The sequence below is a fragment of the Python bivittatus genome, unplaced genomic scaffold, assembly GCF_059951505.1.
Source record: "Python bivittatus isolate LINGU-HERP-01145 unplaced genomic scaffold, Pbiv_v1 ctg000700_np1212, whole genome shotgun sequence".
NCBI lineage: Eukaryota > Metazoa > Chordata > Lepidosauria > Squamata > Pythonidae > Python > Python bivittatus.
In genome coordinates, this window is record NW_028277098.1 from 3,337,302 (window position 1) to 3,357,398 (window position 20,097).

At 41.3% G+C, this 20,097-nt stretch overlaps 1 protein-coding gene across 1 annotated transcript in view; it reads right to left on the reverse strand.

The window, feature by feature from the left end:
- Positions 1-2,755: 2,755 nt before the first annotated feature.
- The window catches only part of ATF6 (activating transcription factor 6), an 83,949-nt gene continuing 66,607 nt past the window's right edge, over positions 2,756-20,097 (reverse strand). Inside the window, exon 16 of the mRNA XM_088153716.1 lies at positions 2,756-6,976. Coding sequence (XP_088009842.1) covers positions 6,768-6,976 — 209 coding nt within the window. The 3' untranslated portion in view covers positions 2,756-6,767. The remainder of the gene's footprint in view (positions 6,977-20,097) is intronic.

Here is a 20,097-nt window from a genome sequence, read left to right on the forward strand (position 1 = left end):
TAGCCACTTTTACTTGCCAGGGTGGAAAATTCAAGTATGAATCCGACAAATATAGTAGAGCTAAGGAGTCCTTGGGGTTCTCTGAGCTTGGCTGTTTTCTTGCAAATGTTTCATTACCCAACTAGGTAACATCTTCAGTGCTAGAAAGGAGTGGGGTTTGTTTATATACAGTGGCATATAAACAGAGAGCAAACTCCACTCCCTTCTAGCACTGAAGATGTTACCTAGCCAGGTAACGAAACGTTTGCAAGAAAACAACCAAGCTCAGAGAACCCCAAGGACTCCACAGTTCAACCTTGAGCTACACATATTCTCTTCTGTAGTAGAACTATTCTTGCAGTATTTACCTAAAATTCCTTCAAAATAAGTGCATTTTCAAGGCACAATCTAGCCACAGTAAGATGCTTCAGCAAGCATAACTTCAATCATCCTGGTCAACTCAACTGATGCCTAAATATTTCTAAGATTACAGTTTTTGTTGATAAAAACACATTTGGAGAGTTGTTGAAATTGTTTACTTTTCCCCTTTGCTAAGCTTGGCTTTTAAATTATTTAAAGATTACCACAAGAGTTTTGGTAAACGGCAAATGTACCAAGGGAAATAGCTAGGGGAAAGCATATATTTAAAGGTATCTTTACATTTGGCAAGAAAAGTGTCTTTCCTTGAATAAACACAGATGCAAAAGGCACATCATGACATGCCTCTGAATGTGCTTTTATTACTAAATAAACCCACAGAGAGTATGAAGAGATAGGAAAATGTAACTGCGAAGTTGGACCCCAATCTAGTGGATGAATTATCATTGTCATATTGCAACATCTCGTTTGATTTCTTCCTCTGCCTGGTCTTGTTTTAGCACTTGGTAGGGAAGGGTGGCTGCCCCCTAAGTGAAAGAAATTGCACCTTCCTCTGGGCTGGCAGCACATTTCCTCCAATGCTGATGAAGCCACTGAGACAAAGTGGAGAAACTCTCCTGTGGAATGAGAAACCTTATGAGCCCCAGCTATGCTGTCCTTCAGCTACAATGGGCTCAAGCAGGGTAAATTGCCCAAACCATAACCAATGTTCTGCTTGGATTTCAGAGTGATTTTATCTCGTATCTTCCATGGGACACAGAGAATAGCTGATCATATCCCTTTTTGGCATGGGGTGTGACAAACCCGATTCTTGCTATGGCACTCTAGTACCCCCTGAAGCACCTGCTGAAAGGCCTGAATAATGGATTTCAAAAATGCAACTCTCATGTAATCCCATTATATAATGACACAACAGGTGAAAAATAGGTTGTGCCTTGATCATTCTACCCAGGGTTGTTAGGATAGTAATTTTTGATTTGCTAAGGAGGCCTAAGACATCAGCGATGGAGCTCTTTGCTTAATTGGGCAAGGCAATAGTCTCCCCAAAGAGGGGTGCTATCAATCATCCTCTACATTCTGCAAAACTGAGGACAGTGCTTGGAAGAAAGAAAAGAAAAAAGAAAAAGGAGGGACAATGAAGGCCTGCATATTAATATCCAAAGAGGAGGCCCAGGTGACCACTGTCTCCACCCATCCTCTGCACCGAATATGTGCTGAAAGAGTTTATTTAAGAAGCTAATTTTTATTTATTTTTTTAATCTGCACTCAGTCGTTACTGACTCTGCAGTGACTGCTTTGGACAAGTCCTTTGCAGTTTTCAAGGCAAGGTGTTTCGGAAGTGGTTTGCCAGAGCCTCCTTCCTAGAGCAGAGCCCAGCTGGCAAGCGCAGGAGGCGGGGTTTTCCATTGCTTTGCACCCTTTTTGGGCGCGCGCGGTTTTTCACGCTTACCGGCAACTGCTCCCAACTCCTTTTTGCAAGGCGCCGCCAGCACTTTTCCTCCCACCAGAGTGAGAGTCCCCATTTATCTACTCACGTGAGTTTTCGAACTGTTGGGTTGACAGGAACTGGGGAGGAAACAGGAGCTTACCCTGTTAACGCGAAGGCTGGACTCGAACCGCTGAAGCGTCGACCATTTCTGGCCGGCAACTTTCAGCGTCATTAAGCCGCTGCGCCACTGCATCCTCTCTAAGAAGCTAATAGCAGCTAGTTTAGTTAGGCTGATTACGTGGATATTATTTGCAATTCTGGTGTTTGTTACCTTCCCTTTTCTTTACTCTTGTATCTCCCTTTTCCTGATAAATTCCTTTTTATATTTAAATATTTGGCTTCAATAGGGATTTTTCATTAAGGCTTTCCTGACTTGCAAGAGTCACCCATTGGGGGAGATGGGCGGCATACAAATTTGAAAATAAATAAATAAAAAAATAAAAATCCCAGCAACCCCAAATGCTTCAGGACTGGCACAAGATCTGTGAAGTGTTGTAGCTCTGGGCTTTGGGCAGAAAGATTCAAACATTTTCCTTTTGATTTGCCAAAGCTGGGCTGGAGAGGGACATAGTTGATAGATGGGCTAAGAACTCTCCAGCCAACAGACAAGGGGGCATCAAGAGACTCAGCCTGATTGGGGCAGCCTATAATACATATTTCTTATTAGGGAAGACAAGATCTGCCAGGGTGAGGTTGAAATGTTTTCCCAGTTTGTAACGGGATTACTCCCACACCTGGGTTTAATATTTTTAATACTTTCAGGAGGTTATCTGAGATCACTAACTCCCATTTGTTTCTTAGTAGCTTTGTTTACTCTTTAATCCTGCCAACGTGCTATTAAGCTGCATTCATGACTGCTCTAGGCCATATTACGGTATTCTCTAATAGGTGAATTCAATGATATGCAGATAGTAGAAATAAATGTCACTGTTCTACGTGTAGATTTTTTTATTTATCTTTCAGAAGAAAAAGAAGACATATAGTAGTAGTTCCTGATTGTGACATACCAGTAGTAGGATGCCTTCAATTCCAGCTATTTTGTCTAAAGAACAATAACAAAAGACAATGCAACCTCTCCTCCAACAATAATTGCAGACAGCAAAAATGATTCCTTATTCAGATGTTGTGCAAAGAAATAAACATAATTCGGAAACAGTAAGGGAATAATGTAAAGATAATTACCAAAACAAACCAACCAACCAAAACAGCATGTTACATGCAGACTTAATACTTAGAGTAGGCCACTGAATTCAGTGCATCTTAATCATACCTACCTTACAGCATTAATATCAATAGGCCTACTCAAAGCACAGATCTGGCCTAAGGTGCAAGATACCATTTTAATATTGTTTAAAGGATGTGACACCCTCAGGCCGAAAGAGAAAATGCCCAAGAGAAAAGAAGGTAAGCAGTATTTCTAATTTTAGGCTTTTGAGAAAGTGTTGTCCATAGACATAGAGGAAGGCTGTTTGTTTTTAATAAAGTGTTCTGCAAAGAGTCGTATTTCCAGCACAGCAAGGAAAAAGCAATACTGGATGTCTACTCAGCCAAAGGCAGTTGGCCAATTTTGGACAGGCAATATTGAAGAAATGCTGAGGCTGGCAGAAGAACAGCTCAAAACTGACTTTCACAGTTGGCCAAGCGAGAGATGAACAAGGGCCCTCAAGAAGGGGAAGGGTTTTTCAAATAAGGAAGGATGCTTAATAAGGCAGAGAGAAAACTAAAGAGAACATCAATCTGGTTAACCCAATGCCTTGAATTCCCCCACCCCACTAATTTTTCCTTCTGTAAGGTACACTTTTCTACCAGCAGATATTTATAGCTAGTCAAGGTTACGTATTTAGCAAAATTAGGCTTGGGTACTTTGACTGATATTCAAGACCACGGCTGGATTTTGGTTGGGGATTAGTTTGGTGGATCTGTAACTTAATTTGACTGCAAAACCCTTTTACTATAATATTAATGTAAGATGTAGAAAATATCTGACTGAATTAAAAATGCTTCCCACCTGGCAAATTCACTCTGCTCTTGAGCCAGATTAATCTGAAAACCAGGATAAATACCAAGGTTTATCTTCAAGCTACCTTAGAAAAGTTCTAGTAAACTTCTCACTGATCTGTGCCCTGTTTTTTAAAAAGATTGAACATTCAAAAATCTTTCTATGTTTATTTCTACAGTATCAAATTGCATGTAATACGGATGTCTACAGGGAACAGCTAACGATGGGATTAAAGCTCTTCCCTGATTGTGGCACAAAGGAACATCAGCATCCAAGTGAACAACGCCTTCCTTAATCAAATAATGTTTACAAAATGTTACTCAATTTCCAGTAAGAGCCAAGGAAGTTTTCTCTAAAAAATAGCAGAACTGCTTTGTCCCTAAGGACTGAAAGCTCTGAGATCCTCAGCTCCATGTACAATGCAACTTCTTGTTACAGAAGTTAATTTCTAACAAGTAATTTCATGCTACTCTCAAGGCAGGTTTATGCATTGTGCTTCAGACATTTTGCACATGGTATCATCAGTGTTCATGGCATTCTACAGAATAACTAATAAAAAAGGATTCTTGCCCTGTCAGAAGCTTATCATACACAACACAAACAAGAAATGTGGCAGAGCAGGAGGAAAAGATGGGGGTGAAGTTCACTAAGACCTTTAGTTGCTGCCAGTTTCTTTTCTTATTCTGTAAGGATTTTAGTTTTATGCTGTTCAATTATTTTGCTACTGGTTTATTGTGGAATATATCATTATCTTTGTTTAATTTTGCTAGCTTTTGTCCATGTCGCCTTTGATGCTTCAGAAGACAAAAAAAATAATAATTCAAATTTATATTACTATATCATTGACTTAACTTTAGTTATATCCAGCAGTTCATTTGTGTAAATAACAGCACAGGAAATAAATAAAAAGGATAGATTTTTGGGTAAAATTACACACATGTAATGTTACAACTTCAACTTCTACACAATCTGTTATCAAGAGGAGTTAATGCATCAATGAATCAACTTACAATCGTAACAGTTACAGAAATAGGTAAGAATTCTGCCCTCCCCTTTTCAGGGAAGACTCTATTGCTGTTCATTCATCTGACATTACATTACTCATATCTGTTCACTGCTCATATATTTAAACAGGTAACCTGTTCAATGCCTGAAGTGGCTCTTTGCATTCATGTGGAAAATGTGATAATATTTAACAGTTTAAGACTGCAAGGTCCAGAAGTGGAATTTTGAAGGTCAAACAAGGACACAAGGACACATACACACACACACACACACGAAAAAAAGCAGATGATGACTGTGCAATGGGAGAGAGCCAATGAGGGTTTTCTCTGCTGAGAGGCACACAAAGCTTTGCTTGTGGCTTATATGTTTTCCAGCTTATTTGAAGCAGCCTTTTACATCCAGAGCTTCTTGTTTTATGCCATTTTTTCCAATGCTCAGTTCATAGATGCTTAGCAAAGTGCTTCTTTCTCCTCATTAGTCTTACCTTTACTGTGAAATCTGCCCTGAGGATATTTACACCAAAAGGAGGCTCAGATATTTGATAAGAAATAAATACCTTAGTTTATGAAGTATTGTACTCTAGCTTGTATCCCCTGCAAAGATCTATGCATCAGGAAACACACCCTCCCTTATTCCAAGCAACAATCTCAAAGTACACCCCAATGTGGGTATTCTATATGCCCAATGTGGGCATGCAATATGCCCAAGTATTCAGCGGAAGAGGTGGGAGGGGAAAAGGTAGAGAACTTGTTCTCACTGAGCTAGCGCTCTCAACATTCATTGGGTTTGACTACAGAAGGCCTTCAACTTGGATGTGCCTTTTTTGATCCTTCCCCATTGCCAAACCAGAGGGCATAAATTATTCTTATGAACAAATCCATAGGGGAAGTGCATGAAGACACGCACACGTTAACATAGATAGCTTCTGTCTGGAATATCTGGGCTCTGGCTCTTTTCTTCAGACCCTGGGCAAACACACAAGCGCCACTTGCCCCAATCCAAGTACATTCACTTAGCATTTACCAAAGGTAAACTGAATTGTAATAAAAAGTGTTAGTGGTCAAAACAGGGCTCTTTGTTAGTAATGTTGCAAGGCTCAGTCAACAGCTGCCCATGAAACCTGTTCAGACACGTTCTGGCAGAATTTTAATTTCTATAGTAGCACTAGAAAGATTTTCCCAGCAACAATACTTTACAAATTTGCACATAGTTAAAGGGTGGTATTAGCAAAACAACTGTATATACACCTGGGCTGGGCATTCGTTGTACAATAAAGTGCTGAGAAAACTCAGTGTATGATATAGCAGTTTGTCTAGAGATGGAATAAAATAATGAAAAAGCACAAAAAACAGTGCAGCAAAGAATGGCTTAAACTCTAATTTGGCAAACATACAACAAGAGCCTGTAGTTCCTTATTTTCTCCCTCCTTTCCCCACTGGTAAAAAGAAGCAAGGGAACCCAGAATAAGATTGAGTAAAGAATTCAAAATATACACTCTGCAGCAGAAATTAAAAATAGAACAATACAATTAGAGACAGGCATGGGCAACCTGTAGCTCATTCGTGGCCCCCAAATTTCTTCTATGCAAGCTGCCAAGAAAATATATTTACTACTCCCAGGAACTAATTAACCCCCCAGAAGCCTCACCTCCTTCCATCAATAACACTATGTTACCCGTTGCAATTTTAGCCTTTCTTTTAAAAAAGTGAAGTTCTTGGGCCCATAAATATTGCCTTACAAAGGTGGCAGATAATCTAGACAGAGTGGGTTATGACTTATTTTTTGGGTAGGTCTAAAAGCAGACAGAATCCCAAGATCCAGAATCGAGGATGAACCTGGTGAACCTGGTAAACTATATGGCAAACCCAAATAGGTCAGCTATCCCAGGGTATGGTGTGAAAGCCTCATTTGGAGAGCCTACTGGGGTGATTCGGTGATTGCTCTCACAGCAGGAGCTGCCTCTGGGACAGTTGGAGGAGGATGGTAGAAGGACGTTGTGTGGTTCCTCTGCTGTTCTCGAAGGTAAGGTGGGATGGATGAGCTTTTGATATGCAGGATCCTGGTGTCCATTACTTCACAGTCTATCTGCATCATAACTTCGTAATCTTGCCCATTAATTACTTTCTCTACAAAAGGACAGAAGAAGAAGGAAGAATCAATCAAGAGAAAACATTTTGGGGATACTAGAAGAAAAAACAACACCCGTAGTCAGCATAGAATAGAGATAAATTTCAACTAATGACTTCACAGAAACCATGGTACTGGTAATTTATTTAGAAAAATGACAAACAAAAGCAATAAAGTGATTTGCGACAATAAAACTAGTTCTAGAAGAAGAATCAAAATACATCAAAATGTCCTAATATCTGTTGAAAAATAAAGGCTTTACTCTCAAAGTTAATTTTATTATTATTTATTCTCTTCTGAAAAATGCTCAGCAAATGCTGGTGGTTTAGGATCAATTCAAGCTTTATCCAAAAGTCTAAGAATTATACAAGTATTGTTGCAATATGGTTCCAAGCAAGGTTGAATACTCCTAATTTTTTCAGTTGTTTTGATAATTTTATTGTTGTAACTCCTAATACTCCAATAACTATGGAAAAACTTTTACCGGTTTATTCCATGGTTAAGCCCCAATGTTTTTCAATCTTTTCAGTTCCTTTTGAGGTACCCTACTGTCATTGGGTATTGTCATATCTATAAGACCTTTTTTCAGCCACTGTAAAGTCTGATGTATTGCGGTATAACTGAATTTGGAAGTTTCGTAACATTTTTACATGATCATTCTGAGACACTTTATCAATGTTGTCAGCATACCTATATTTTGGGATATCAAATTCATACCTTTTATATACATTCCAGTATATTATTTTTGCCACATGATCATGTCTTATTTTATAATCTGTCTGGACAGTTTTGCTACATCAGTCATTGGGTGGTTAACAGCCTTATTTTTCTCTTTGCATAAACTATACTTGAAGTTGTTTCCAGTTTTTTAAGTTTTTGTTTTTATGACATGTGTTGCTAGTGCTTGTTCTTGAGCTGCAAATATTAGTCTTATTGTTCCATTCTTGATGGATCCAATATGAAGCCAATGCCAAGTTTTGTTACTGTTCACCTTGACTTTAATTTCTTTTGACCATGCAAAGGTTTTATCTTTCCAATTTTTCATTCACGGTTTTAACAGTTTGATTTTGCATGCTGCCCTTGATGTTGTTACAATCAAAATATTTTCCTTGAAGAGATTAATTAGCATTTTCTCTTTGCTTGCTTTTAGGTAATAATTTAAACCTCTGATGCCATCCTCCATTGCCTGTTTCACTTGCAACAAACCACAACCACCAATTTTCTTTGATATAAATATGTTTTGGGTGTAGCACACACTGTATTTAAGTTTTCAGGTCCTGCAATCCAAAGCATTTAGTTTGGCTTGTGTTCAGTCTACCTGCTGGGCAGCATCTTACAGGGACAGCCCAGGTATTTCTGGCTTTGATTATATTACCACCATTCTGCTTCAGTTTAAAACTTTTCTAAATTCTTGGATATATCAGGATATGTTTTTCTTTTTCACTTGGGAATGCAAGTGAATTGTTTGCTTCTAAAATGCCCAAGTATTTTAAACTTTCCCCCATTGTCAATGCTTTAATTTTAGCACCATTCCATAGTTCAATTCCACTGGGCATTCAGTTTTTTCCTTTTTTTATTGCCAGTGCTGTGCACTTATCCAATCCAAATTCCATTTTGATGTCATCACTAAAAGAGCTAAACCATATTTAAAAGCAGTTGTATTTCTCTACATGCTTCCAAATTGTCCACGTGGAGCAAATGGGAAACCTTTGTCCCTTGCTTGGATAATTCCTAGCCTGACGGCATTTTATTCAAAATTATCATCAGTGGAATCAGAGCCATATAAAAAAGTAATGGAGACAAAGAAATTATTATCATTATACCCTGCCCTTTTCCTTATATAAACATTTATTTTCTTTTTCTCTGCCTTTTTTTCTAATGGTAAAAAGAAACAAGTAAGTACCCATAGAATATAGAGTTAACAATCATTAATGAAGGTCCTGCTTCTGATTGCTAAAGCTTTCCTTGCTACTATGATAGATTGTTTATCTAAGCTCTCAACTGGCACCCATATTCAGTTAAAGAGATGGCATTTTAGCTGTGTCCCAGCTTGATGATTCTCCCACAAGGGTTCAGAAATGAAACCTAACATTCACCAATTAAAAAAAAAAAATACTGGAAGCATGGCATTTTGAAGGGAAAACCACACCAGTTTTGTAATTTTTAAAAATGTTATCCCTGTTTAGTGGCCAACTGAGGTGTGGACTGTTTATCTGCTCCTCTCCTTTTGGTACCAAACAAAAGGATGTTCTTCCTTACAATCTATACTGAAATTATGGGACCATGTAATCTGGAATTTCCCCTCAAATGATCTCCAATTTCCTCATTCTTTCCTCTGTTGTCATCAGGGACTATCACAACAGTTAATGCTATGCAAAGAAGATGTGTTTGATTAAAAAGGGAAACAAAATACTATTGTGAGAATAACTCTGTAATACAGAATAGACTTTACCTTTGGGCATATTTATCTGGATGAAACAGATACATTTAGGAGTAGAAGTACATTTCTTCAAGGTCACAGTAGCTCAAGACCTATCAAACACTGTCCTCTGATTTAGCAAGACCAGAGATGAATAACTAGCCTATGAAACTAATTTGGTCTCTTAGGACAACATCAGGATTGCAGGGCCTTGTTTAAGGCACTACTTGAAGTCTGCCCCATCCTGTCATCTCATACAGAACACCTGCATAATTGGAACTTCACCTGCTCCTTACCCTTCTCTTTGGGGAAGGTATGATGCAAATGAAGGAAGTTTTAGGAAGCTGCTTGTTTAAGCTGGGAGAGCCTTCAGGCACCAGCTGTCTTGTACTTTACACAACCCTGACTGGGTATTTATGGCTCAGGTTCAGCCAATTACTTGGTCAAGTTATTTACTTTGAGCCAGATCAGTTTGTCTTATGTGAAATGGTAAAATGATAGAAAACTGAACTTAAAAGAGAAGCTGCATCTTTTGGGAATTAAGACATCACTTCTGCCATGTATTTAGCTTTTTTTTTTTAAAAAAAAAAAAGCTGTATCAATTTGCCTTCTGAAAAATAGGTATTTGTAATTGTTCATGTCTGCATAACAATCATTTTATGAATGGACAAATCCCAACCTCGTAAAAGTGCTTTAAAAATGCTCTCAATATTACAAACACAGATAATCTTAAGAGTTTGTGGACTCCAGCCTATGATATCCTTCCGAGTTTCATTTTAAAGCTCACCCTGTTTGTTATATACATGAAACTATTCAAAAAGAGTTCCAAGTTTGGGAGTTCATTGTTACCAATATGCGAATAACTCCAATTTCTATCTCCTAAATTTTATTGGAGGTACTTGTTCAAGGTTCAAATTAGTGGTGCCTAAGAAACTGATCTTAATTCAGATGAATCGAAGTGTTTTTAATCATTCAAAAGAAAGATCAGAGAACAGTGATTCCACCTATGCTGAGTGAAATCTGACTTCTCTCCTCCTGGAACTGGTAGCCAGAGAAAGTTCTGTCCTGCCCCCTAGACCATTTTGACTAGTGAGCAGAGCAGCTGGGCCCAGCCGGAGCTCCTAAGAGCTTAGTCTTAGCAAAGAGGAAAGCCTCATTCTCTCTTCCATTCCTTCTTTCCTTGACCTTCTCCCTATGCACACAGATTAGACACACAGCTACCTCCTGGAAGATACAGGACTACTAGAGAGACACTCAGCTTCAGATCAGAAACGCAGCAAGGCTTTCTCTTTTGCAGCACTGGCACTGTGTGGGAAGCACGGCTGAACCAGTCTGCTGGTTCCTCCAGTGCCAAGTTACTTCTCTGAGCCATTGCTCTGCTGGTCAATGGTGGTGGTGGCAATAGCACAAAGAAGACTTTATAGAACTCACACCTACAGAGGTGGCTAGGCAGGCCGTGAAGAGTGAACCGAAAGACTATATTCTTGGAACTCTTCCTCTATCCCTTCTTGTAACAGAGCAGACTAGGAAATGTACCAGTGTGCCTCATGGCAACAACAAAGGCAAAAGACATCAGCATGGCAGAGATTTCCAGTCTGTTTAGTGGATTTATACTAGATGTGATAGTTTGGGTGTATTCCTGGATTCAGTCCTGAACTACTTGGCCATAATGGATGGCACAGTTAAGTGTGCCATTTCTAGGAGTGTCATATCTGGACACGATGATGTATGTCTTGACTGTATTCCATCTAACTATTGTAACACATTTACATAGGGCTGCCTTGACAAGCAACTGGAAACCTCAGATAATTCAGTTGAGGCCAGACAACAGAACAGGTTCCTTTACAGGGAGCAGCTGATTTCCTAATTTGAAGAGCTCTGATGGTTTTTGGTGCATTCCTGGGCACAATGCAAGTGACGTTATGACATACAGAGCCCTAAACAACTTGCGATCAAGTATTTGAACCAAGCTATTTGAAGGATCACATTCCCACAAATGAATTTGGTCTTGAGCGAGGCCCCTTTCTTTATCCCTCCATAATCACAGAGAATATGAAAAGAAAAATAAGAAAAGGGCTTTTTGGATATGTTATCAGTCTCTGGATCTCTGTGCCAAAGGAAGCCAGATGAGTGTCCTCTGTAGTAACTTTTTTCTTGCAAGCAAGAAAAGACACTTTTCTTTAACTTTGGCATTTAAGTTGGTTTATTTGCTGAAATAAATTTTTACAGGTTGAGCGCTATTTATTTCTTTCACTGTCATGTTTTTAATTGTGCTGTCAATTAGATTTATTTTTTGCGGTACATACTTTATTACTGTTAGCCATTCTGAACACCATTTCTGGAGGAAAAATGGGCAAAACTGCAATAGTAACTATTTCAACTCCTACCCCTTTTCTTGGTTTGGAAGCTATACATTAAAACCTCATTTGATTAAGGCATAAAATTATGCAGGACTCCCCTGAATAATCAGTCTTCACTAAGAGCAGTCTCCCAAGCTTTTCTCATAATACATGCAATCAACCTCTCTCTTCTTCCCTCTTAGATTTTTTTGTATAGGTGCCAGCTGGCCCTCAAACTTGCCCCATCCCAGCACCTCTCAGTAGGTGGCCAGTTTCCCACATTCAAGAGAGGTTCACTCCAAAGGATTCTGCAGAGCCAACGTGCTCCTGGTTATTTTTGCTCCTGCTGGTTATTTTCTGAATAAGCTAAATGTCTGTTATGAAACAGCACTCTTCATTGATATCCAGAAAACTCTGATTCTCTTTAGTGGCAATTTAATGCCATTTGCAAGGCTCTAGCAAAACAGAAAATATACCCCTAACTGGGACTAAGGGAAACAAATGCCACACTGACGATGCCTAGCCCGAAACCTTACTGTACCCCTACTCCTAAATATCAGTGAGTATCCAAAGAATAATTCGTGTCTTGATGCATATCTGGAAGATTGCAACTTGGAATGTAGGAAGACCACACAGTAAAAAGTATATTGAATAAGATGAAAGATAGAAAAGTATGGAGATGTATAATAAATAGTGTTGCTCTGAGTTTTATTTTAAAAAATGAGAAGCTAGCATGCTGCATTGCAAAGTGTGTGTCTCTAGCATTCTTCTTTACTTTCAAGAATTCCTTTGGGGCCCAAATGGGACCCAAAAGCTTTCAAAGAAAATAAAACAGATATGCAGCTGAAATTCAGCACTGCATTTGTAAGCGTGGCCGCCTGCACAGAAAAAACAGCAAAAATAGGAGGGATAGGAGGGAATGTCCTGCAGAAGAGAGAGCCTCAGGGTGTGATAAAATTCCATTTCAATGTTCTCAACGTTCCACATTTGCTCACCAACCCAAAAAGATTGGGGACCCCAGCCCTATATTGAGCCCATTGGTCAATTTCATCTAGTAATTTTCTTTTATAGGATCTCTAAGTATTTCTCAATCCAATTTTTCTCAACCTTTTCAAACATCAGCTTTTCTACTTTCAAAGTATGAATGCAACCACAAAGCTTAATTTCTCCCCTATGTAAGCTGAAAATGAGTTGAGTTTGGCACCTTATTTCTTCTCCATGACTAATTATCTCCCAATCACGAAGCCCATAATCTAATACTCTTAATATAATAGATTTTAAAATATAGTATTTAATTTGCCTCACATGAAACCCAAAGCAGATAATGTATTACAGAGATAGGGGATGATCTGACCAAGAGCTAGATTGCTCCCTGAGCCTCTTCATAGGAGCTCAATCACATCAGTGTGTGGGGACAAGAAGTCCACTCATTTTAAAGCACTTTGAAACACTGGCTTTCTTATGGATTCCTTTTGCCTATAATTCAACTTTCCTGTTGGGAAAAAGCAAGGATCAGACGAAACAAGTCCTGAGGAAGAGCTTTGCTGAGGATTTCATTTGAGACCTGCCAGGGTGCTAATGGGTGTTTTGTCTACCAAAACAAAAGCAGGTTGGATGCCACTGGCAGCAACCAATTATCTTATTTCAGCCAGCAGGCCTATAATCTGTGCAAAATATTTTCTTAGTCTTTGGACAGGATGAAACATTAATGATAAGATATGGGATATACATTAAACTTAATTTACTGCTATGCTCCAGGGTGGATTTGAATTTGGATTCCAGGTTTATTCACAATTAAACTCTGTGCCATCCATAGCTTAAACCACCTGTAGAAATCATCAGAGGTCATGGATACATGGAAGACAGTAAGAAAAACAGAAAGCAACTTGTTATTTACAGAAATGCAGCCAACCTATAGTATAACTCTTCAAAGGCTTTGAAAGAGCTTGATAGAGCAAATAGGATGCCTCCATGATAGGAAGACATGACTGCTGGCTTTTGAGGTCTCCAGTGAAGGCTCTATTCGAGATATTCTGCCACCATAAGATAAATAAGAAGAGATAAAGAGTAAGATCTTTTCTGTAGTACAGATTATGTTACCATTTCTCTTTTGGGTAGCACCAGAACATAGTTTAATCGTATGAGAGGTTTAAAGGGAGGACAATGCATAAAATATTTGTACTGCAGTTATTTTGATTCTAGTTATTTTATTTGTATTTTGGCCACTGGTTATAACAACTACTTTTTTTAGAGTAAGCTAATGAAGCCATCTTTGACATTGCTACAGCATTTAAAATAAAGTGGCTTATTGATGAAATTCTGTAAAATATTCCAGGAGATCAAATTATAGAGGTCAGCTAAGTAACATTGGAGCAAAATACAGGCTATTGAAAACCAATGCTGAAGATTAGAAAACACATCTGCACAACTAAGATGGTGTGATTCCCTTGTCTTGAAGGACTACTGGAATGTAAAATGTATAAAGGCAGCTGCTTCACTAGGATTCATGACTGTGTAGTTTTTCACCCAGGTGGAGGGAGAGGTCTGGGAAGGGAAAAATGGATGCCTTTGGCTTTATTTTGGCTCTAAAAGCTGGTAGAAGGGTGCCATCAAAATGTCTTGGATTTTGTTACTGAATGTTGGCAGCCCAAGGTAAGGCTACTCTAGGGGCAAATCCTCCCCCACCCCTGTTAAGAATTGCAGTCCACAGGATGCATCCCCACAAAAAGACAAGACCAGTCATATGCACTGCATTGTACAAAGTGGGCAAGATGAGAACACATTTTTTAATTCACGTAACACAGCATTCAGAAACAGAGAGACACAGAAGGTGTACTTTTTAACCCCCAAAAGAAAACAGAGTTAAGAGGTCTCCTGCCAAGTCTCACAGGGCTTTGCTACTTCAGGCACTTTTATCCACAGCCTCCCCTTCTTCCAGTTATAGAGCCACACTCTGAAAAATATTTGCCTGACAAGAGAAGGAACAGGAAAATAAGGCAGCGGAGGATTCAGTTTTGCTCAACACACATCTAGAAGGGCATGTTAGAGTTAGAAGGGGTCTGCCCTTCTGTTTTTATATTTGAACAAGGCAAGCACTTGATTATCTAGTTCACGTATCTGTATTGCTGAGATTTTCAGTACTGAACCTATGGATACCAAGGTGCCTGCCTAAAAACATATTTTTAAACAAAAATTTAAAAGGAAGCTGGCATACTGCAGGCAAAGCATCAATCTCTAGAATCAACTTTATTTCCAAGAATCCCACAGGGCCTGATAGAGTTTTTAGAGTGAAGAAAAAACAGGAGTGGTTGCAGGGCAAGATTTATTTGTATATCTACTACTTAATCTACTAGCCCAGGACAAGACAAAAGGTAAGCTAAAAGTTGATAGTGAACCTTTCCTGTGCTGGGGAGAATAGCAGAGGGCAATCTCACCAGTACGCCTTCTGGTAAGTTGGAGTTTTGCGAATAAACAAGCCCCTCACAGCAAAGATTTTCTTGAGTACCCAGAACTTACTCTCAAATGTGTTGACCAAATAAAAAAAATGTTGGAGATTCCTGATATATTTATTATTTATTTATCCCCAAAATTCCCCAACCTGGAACGCTCCCAACAGATTGGGACTGCAACTCTCAGAGTTCCCAGCCAGGATGGTTATTGATCATTCTGGTTAAGAATTCTGAGGATTACCAAGAGGTCCAGATTGGAGAATGATCATTTCATGGCATTAGCACTTCCTTTCCTCTTAATTATTTAGCTAACTTTGAAACCAGCTGGACTGAAACTTCACTCTTTGTGCAGGATATTTGTGTAGTATTACCCGGCTGCACACGGCAGCTGTTCAATTACATGATGTTCAATAAAAAGCTGGCCAAGATCACACATTTTTAAAAAATACTTTAGTGCTCTGGGTTACTTATGCTGTAATCATTTTGCAGAATTGCATAAGTTAAGGAAATTACTTCCCTCCTTCCTCTATTTAGATGTCTTGATTTATAAATATGCCAGTAGTTGTTTATGCATCCTGAATGTGCAAGTATAGTGCATATACTTCCCAGTTGGTGGTATGCTGGCAACAATATGTCAGATGAATGTCCAGATTCAGCCCAGCATGGCCAGTGCCACCGTTCAGTTTCACCACCCCTAGTCAATTTCACCGCCTCAGGCACAGGCAGCCAAAGAAGGGAAACAAGGCAAACCACAAGTTAATTGCCGGCAGGTGGCGGCAATTAACTCAGGGCAGAAACGGATACCTTGTAGCGCAACCGGCTTCCCCAAACGCCCCAGGCAATGCTAAACACAATACTTTGGGGACATAGCAATCCAGAGGCGATTGGCAACCAATTAAAAACCCTGGTTTTGTCCGCATGAGAAAAGCCCCACAATTACAACACCAACGCAGACAAAAGGCAGCAGTCGCAAAGACAAAGAAACCTGGCTGCATCTGCCATTGAGGAGGGAGGGGGGAGCCAGGGGTAACTACGGGTCAGGGGGGAACCCTATAAAACACTGTAAAGAACTGCGCCAAGCCAATCCTGGCTTTGTCTGTAACTGTTACACATTATCCCTGAGTAAACTAACTTTCGTCTGAGCCTCATGAGGTTTTTGTTCAGTGCCGAATGCAGCAATCCTTACATAAAGCCAGGATTGCCCTTGAGCTCTACCCGGAGTAAACCTACCAAGGAGCGCTCAGGTCCTTTCGTTCACCGACAATCTAACCGGACCTGATTGGCTTCGTGCAGTGATGGCAAGCGACAGCGAGGCTACAAGTTCACAAGGCGGCGAGGAATCCAGACCCGAGACCCTGGTGGTGGAGGAGATGGTCTGATGGGAAAGGAAGAGAGAGGCCCCCACGCCTACACCTCAGGATGCAAGGTGGTCCATTGGTGTAGGGTTGGGACCCGGGGGCCTGTTGAGACGCAAAGTCACGATGCATCGAGGCTCAGGATCCCGGAGCCAGGAGCTGGAGGACCAGATATCCCGGATGGAAGGCGATTTCCGATGGCAGTTCCGATGGCCATGCAGGGGATGCTGCAGACACTGCTTTGCGGACCCAGAACCCTGGCTGGGGGAGCCCTGGGAGCCAGCAGAGGAGCAGGAGGCAGCGCGGAGCCCATGCCCAGACTAGTGCTGATGACTAGACCCACGGGAGGTGCAGCAGTCGAGCAACAGGCAGCGGAGGCACTCAGGTTCAGGAACCTGAAGAGCCGATTCCTCATCCACGCGGTGCTGGTATCGGGACTGGGACTCAGGTTAGGAAACTCAGGGAGCCCATAGCGTTCAGCCAGCTGGACAGGTTGATAGGGGGGGGACCGGCGCAATATTACACTGAGCCAGTCAAAATGACTATTGGTGCCCATCGGGAGGAGCCCGGTTCGTAGTTACCTCAATGGCCGATTACGCACTGGTGCTAGGCTTGCCATGGATCAAGCATCAGAACCTGCACATTGACTGGGCGTCAGTGGCCCTGTGGTTCGGCGGCACTAATGGACGAGTGAGAGCGGGCCATGGAGGGGACACGACGGTGGAGCACCCAGTGACACCAAAGGCGCCAGCAGAGGGAAAGGTGGTCCAGGGGCATTAACCTGTGGGGGCGACGAGGGTGGCGGCAGCTGAGACCAGCCAACTGACAGCGAGCGGGACAAGGGCGGTGATGCCATCAGGACCGACTGGGTTGCGAGAGGGGATGGAGGTGGCGACTGTGATTGAGGTGGCCACAGCAACAGAGACAACGGCAACAGTGGCAGCAGTGGAGCCAGCGGCAGCGGGAACCAAGCGGGCAGCACCAGACAAACAGGGGAAGGGCAGCAGTATCCCAGGACCCTACCACGACCTGGAAGTGGTCTTCAGCGAGGCAGAGTCAGATCAGCTACCTCCCCATCGACCCACAGACTACGCGATTAAACTGGAGCCCGGGGCCAAACTGCCTAAGCCCAAAATGTATTCCATGCCGGGGAAGGAGATGGCCGCCCTGAGGGAGTTTATTGATAAAAACCTGGAGAGGGGCTTCATCCAGCCGGCAAAGTCCCCGATGGCGGCCCTGGTGCTTTTCCGGAAAAAGAAGGATGGCTCATTGAGGCTGTGTGTAGACTACCAGGGGCTGAACGCCATGAGCACAGAGAATAAGTACCCACTCCCCATCATGAAGGATCTACTGTTGCACCTATCCAACGGGAAGATGTTCACCAAATTGGACCTGAGAGAAGCATATTTCAGGGTTCGAATATGCAAGGGTGATGAATGGAAGACCACCTTCAATTGCCCCCTGGGCAGCTTCCAGTATCACATGATGCTGTTCGGATTAAAGGGGGCGCTGGGGGTGTTCATGCAGCTAATCAATGAAGTCCTGCATGATTTCCTCTCTCAGGGGGCCCTGGTCTACCTGGATGATATCCTCATCTATTCAGAGACGCTGGAGGAACATGTGAGACTAGTCAGGGCGGTGCTTGAGAGACTGCTGGAGGCACAACTCTACGCCAAGCTCTCCAAGTGCGAGTTCCATCAGGAGAGCCTGGACTACCTGGGTTACAGAATATCCAGTCACGGCGTGGAGGTGGACCCGGCGAAGGTGAGGGACGTACTGCAGTGGGAGGCGCCACGGACCCATAGGCAGCTCCAAAGCTTCCTAGGGTTCGCAAACTTCTACCGCCAGTTCATCCCCAACTTCGCTCAAGCTGCCCTCCCACTTACAGACTTACTAAAGACCCGAGGGAGCAGGAAGCCCCCTAAACCGGGCATGGCCTGACTCAGGAATGCCAAGAGGCATTCGAGGACTTAAAACGGCGGTTCACCGCAGAACCCATTTTGCGGCACCCCGACACATTACACCTGAGTAAACTAACTTTCATCCGAGCCTGTGTCTCACGAGGTTTTTGTTCAGCGTTGAATGCAGTGATCCCTAAATTCAAGAGATCTGAGCTTGCAACAGAATAGCATGAGCATGCTTGAGGTAAAACTGGGCTATTCCTTGTGGAATACTGGACAAAATGGGTTAAAACTGACCAACACTGTCCTAATTGTTAGCAAGGAATACTGCATTTGACACTAAGCCTGTAATCTAATCTTTGCCTTTCCTAAAAAACTAATGTTTGGCTTTCCTAAAGAACATTTATGTGGAAATTTCAATTAACCACAGCTGTTATTCTTGACTGAAGTCAGTATTTACAAACTCACCTAGTAACAACCAGTATAAGAGGAATATATGGTGAAGAACATGAATAAATGAACAAAATGAAAGGCATTCATTCATATTTTTATACACACACACAAAGCTTTCACATCAGTCTTGTCTCTTTGTGACTGCCTGGTCAAGTCCCTGCAGTCTTGGCAACATTTTCACAAGTGGTTTGCCAGAGGTAATCAGTATGCCTGACAGGATCATTCCTGAGTAGTCTCTGCCCACCTGCTTATTCTAAGCAGCTCCTTAGTTTATTGAGGAGATCTGAGAAATGGAGCAGATAAAGAGATGCCTGGAGCAACTCTGGTGGAAAACAAGAAGCAAAGATCATGGGTAAGATCTCAGGTGCGAGCCTACTCAGTGAAAATTGGCTAAACCCTGATCAGAGTTAGGATTAGAAGCAATTGATAGATGTTTTCCATGCTGGTAGGGGAACCCTGGTAACTTCTTTGTCTACATAAAAAATGAATTAAAAAAGTTTTGTCTTTCTTGTTTACTCTAGGACAGATAAGCCAGAAGATGAATGGAAAGCTTATCCAACTAAACCCTGTAGGAGTAAAATCTAAAATAGAGTTTTGAGTTTTCCTATGAAGATTGCACAGAAATGGGGGAACTCCAAAGCAACCCAAGAGGGATTACACTAGATTATTTCCACGTGAGTGGCACAGCTGTAACTCATCCCATAGCTCACTTCTTGCAAATGCTGTGACTCAGACTAAACTGAACTGTTCCACCTCTACCATCCAGCTGTCTGGACAATATTTCCATCAAAAGAGTTGCTAAGCGTTACCAAATATGTCTATAAACACCAATGAGGCTGTTACAGCAAAAGGCAGTTAAAAATACATTCCACTCCAAGTACATACCATCACATTTTGATAGATCTTCTTTTGGTGCTGTATGTATTAACTTAATGGAAAAAGCATCTTTATGAATCCAGAGACTTTATTTCAATGCAAGAACCTGCTTTAAAGCCATTTTGGGTCAACACTTTCAGTCAATTCATTCTACAACAGGTAAAATCCTCATAGCTGTTGCAGAGTTGTCTGAGTAAAACTCTTAAAATTGAATTCTGGATTCTGCACAATACCTTGCCTCCCCCAAAATCTACCAAAATCAGATGCAAAACAAAGAATCCAGATCTTCATGAGGATTTCCTTGAAGTGTGTTTGAGAACACTAGTGT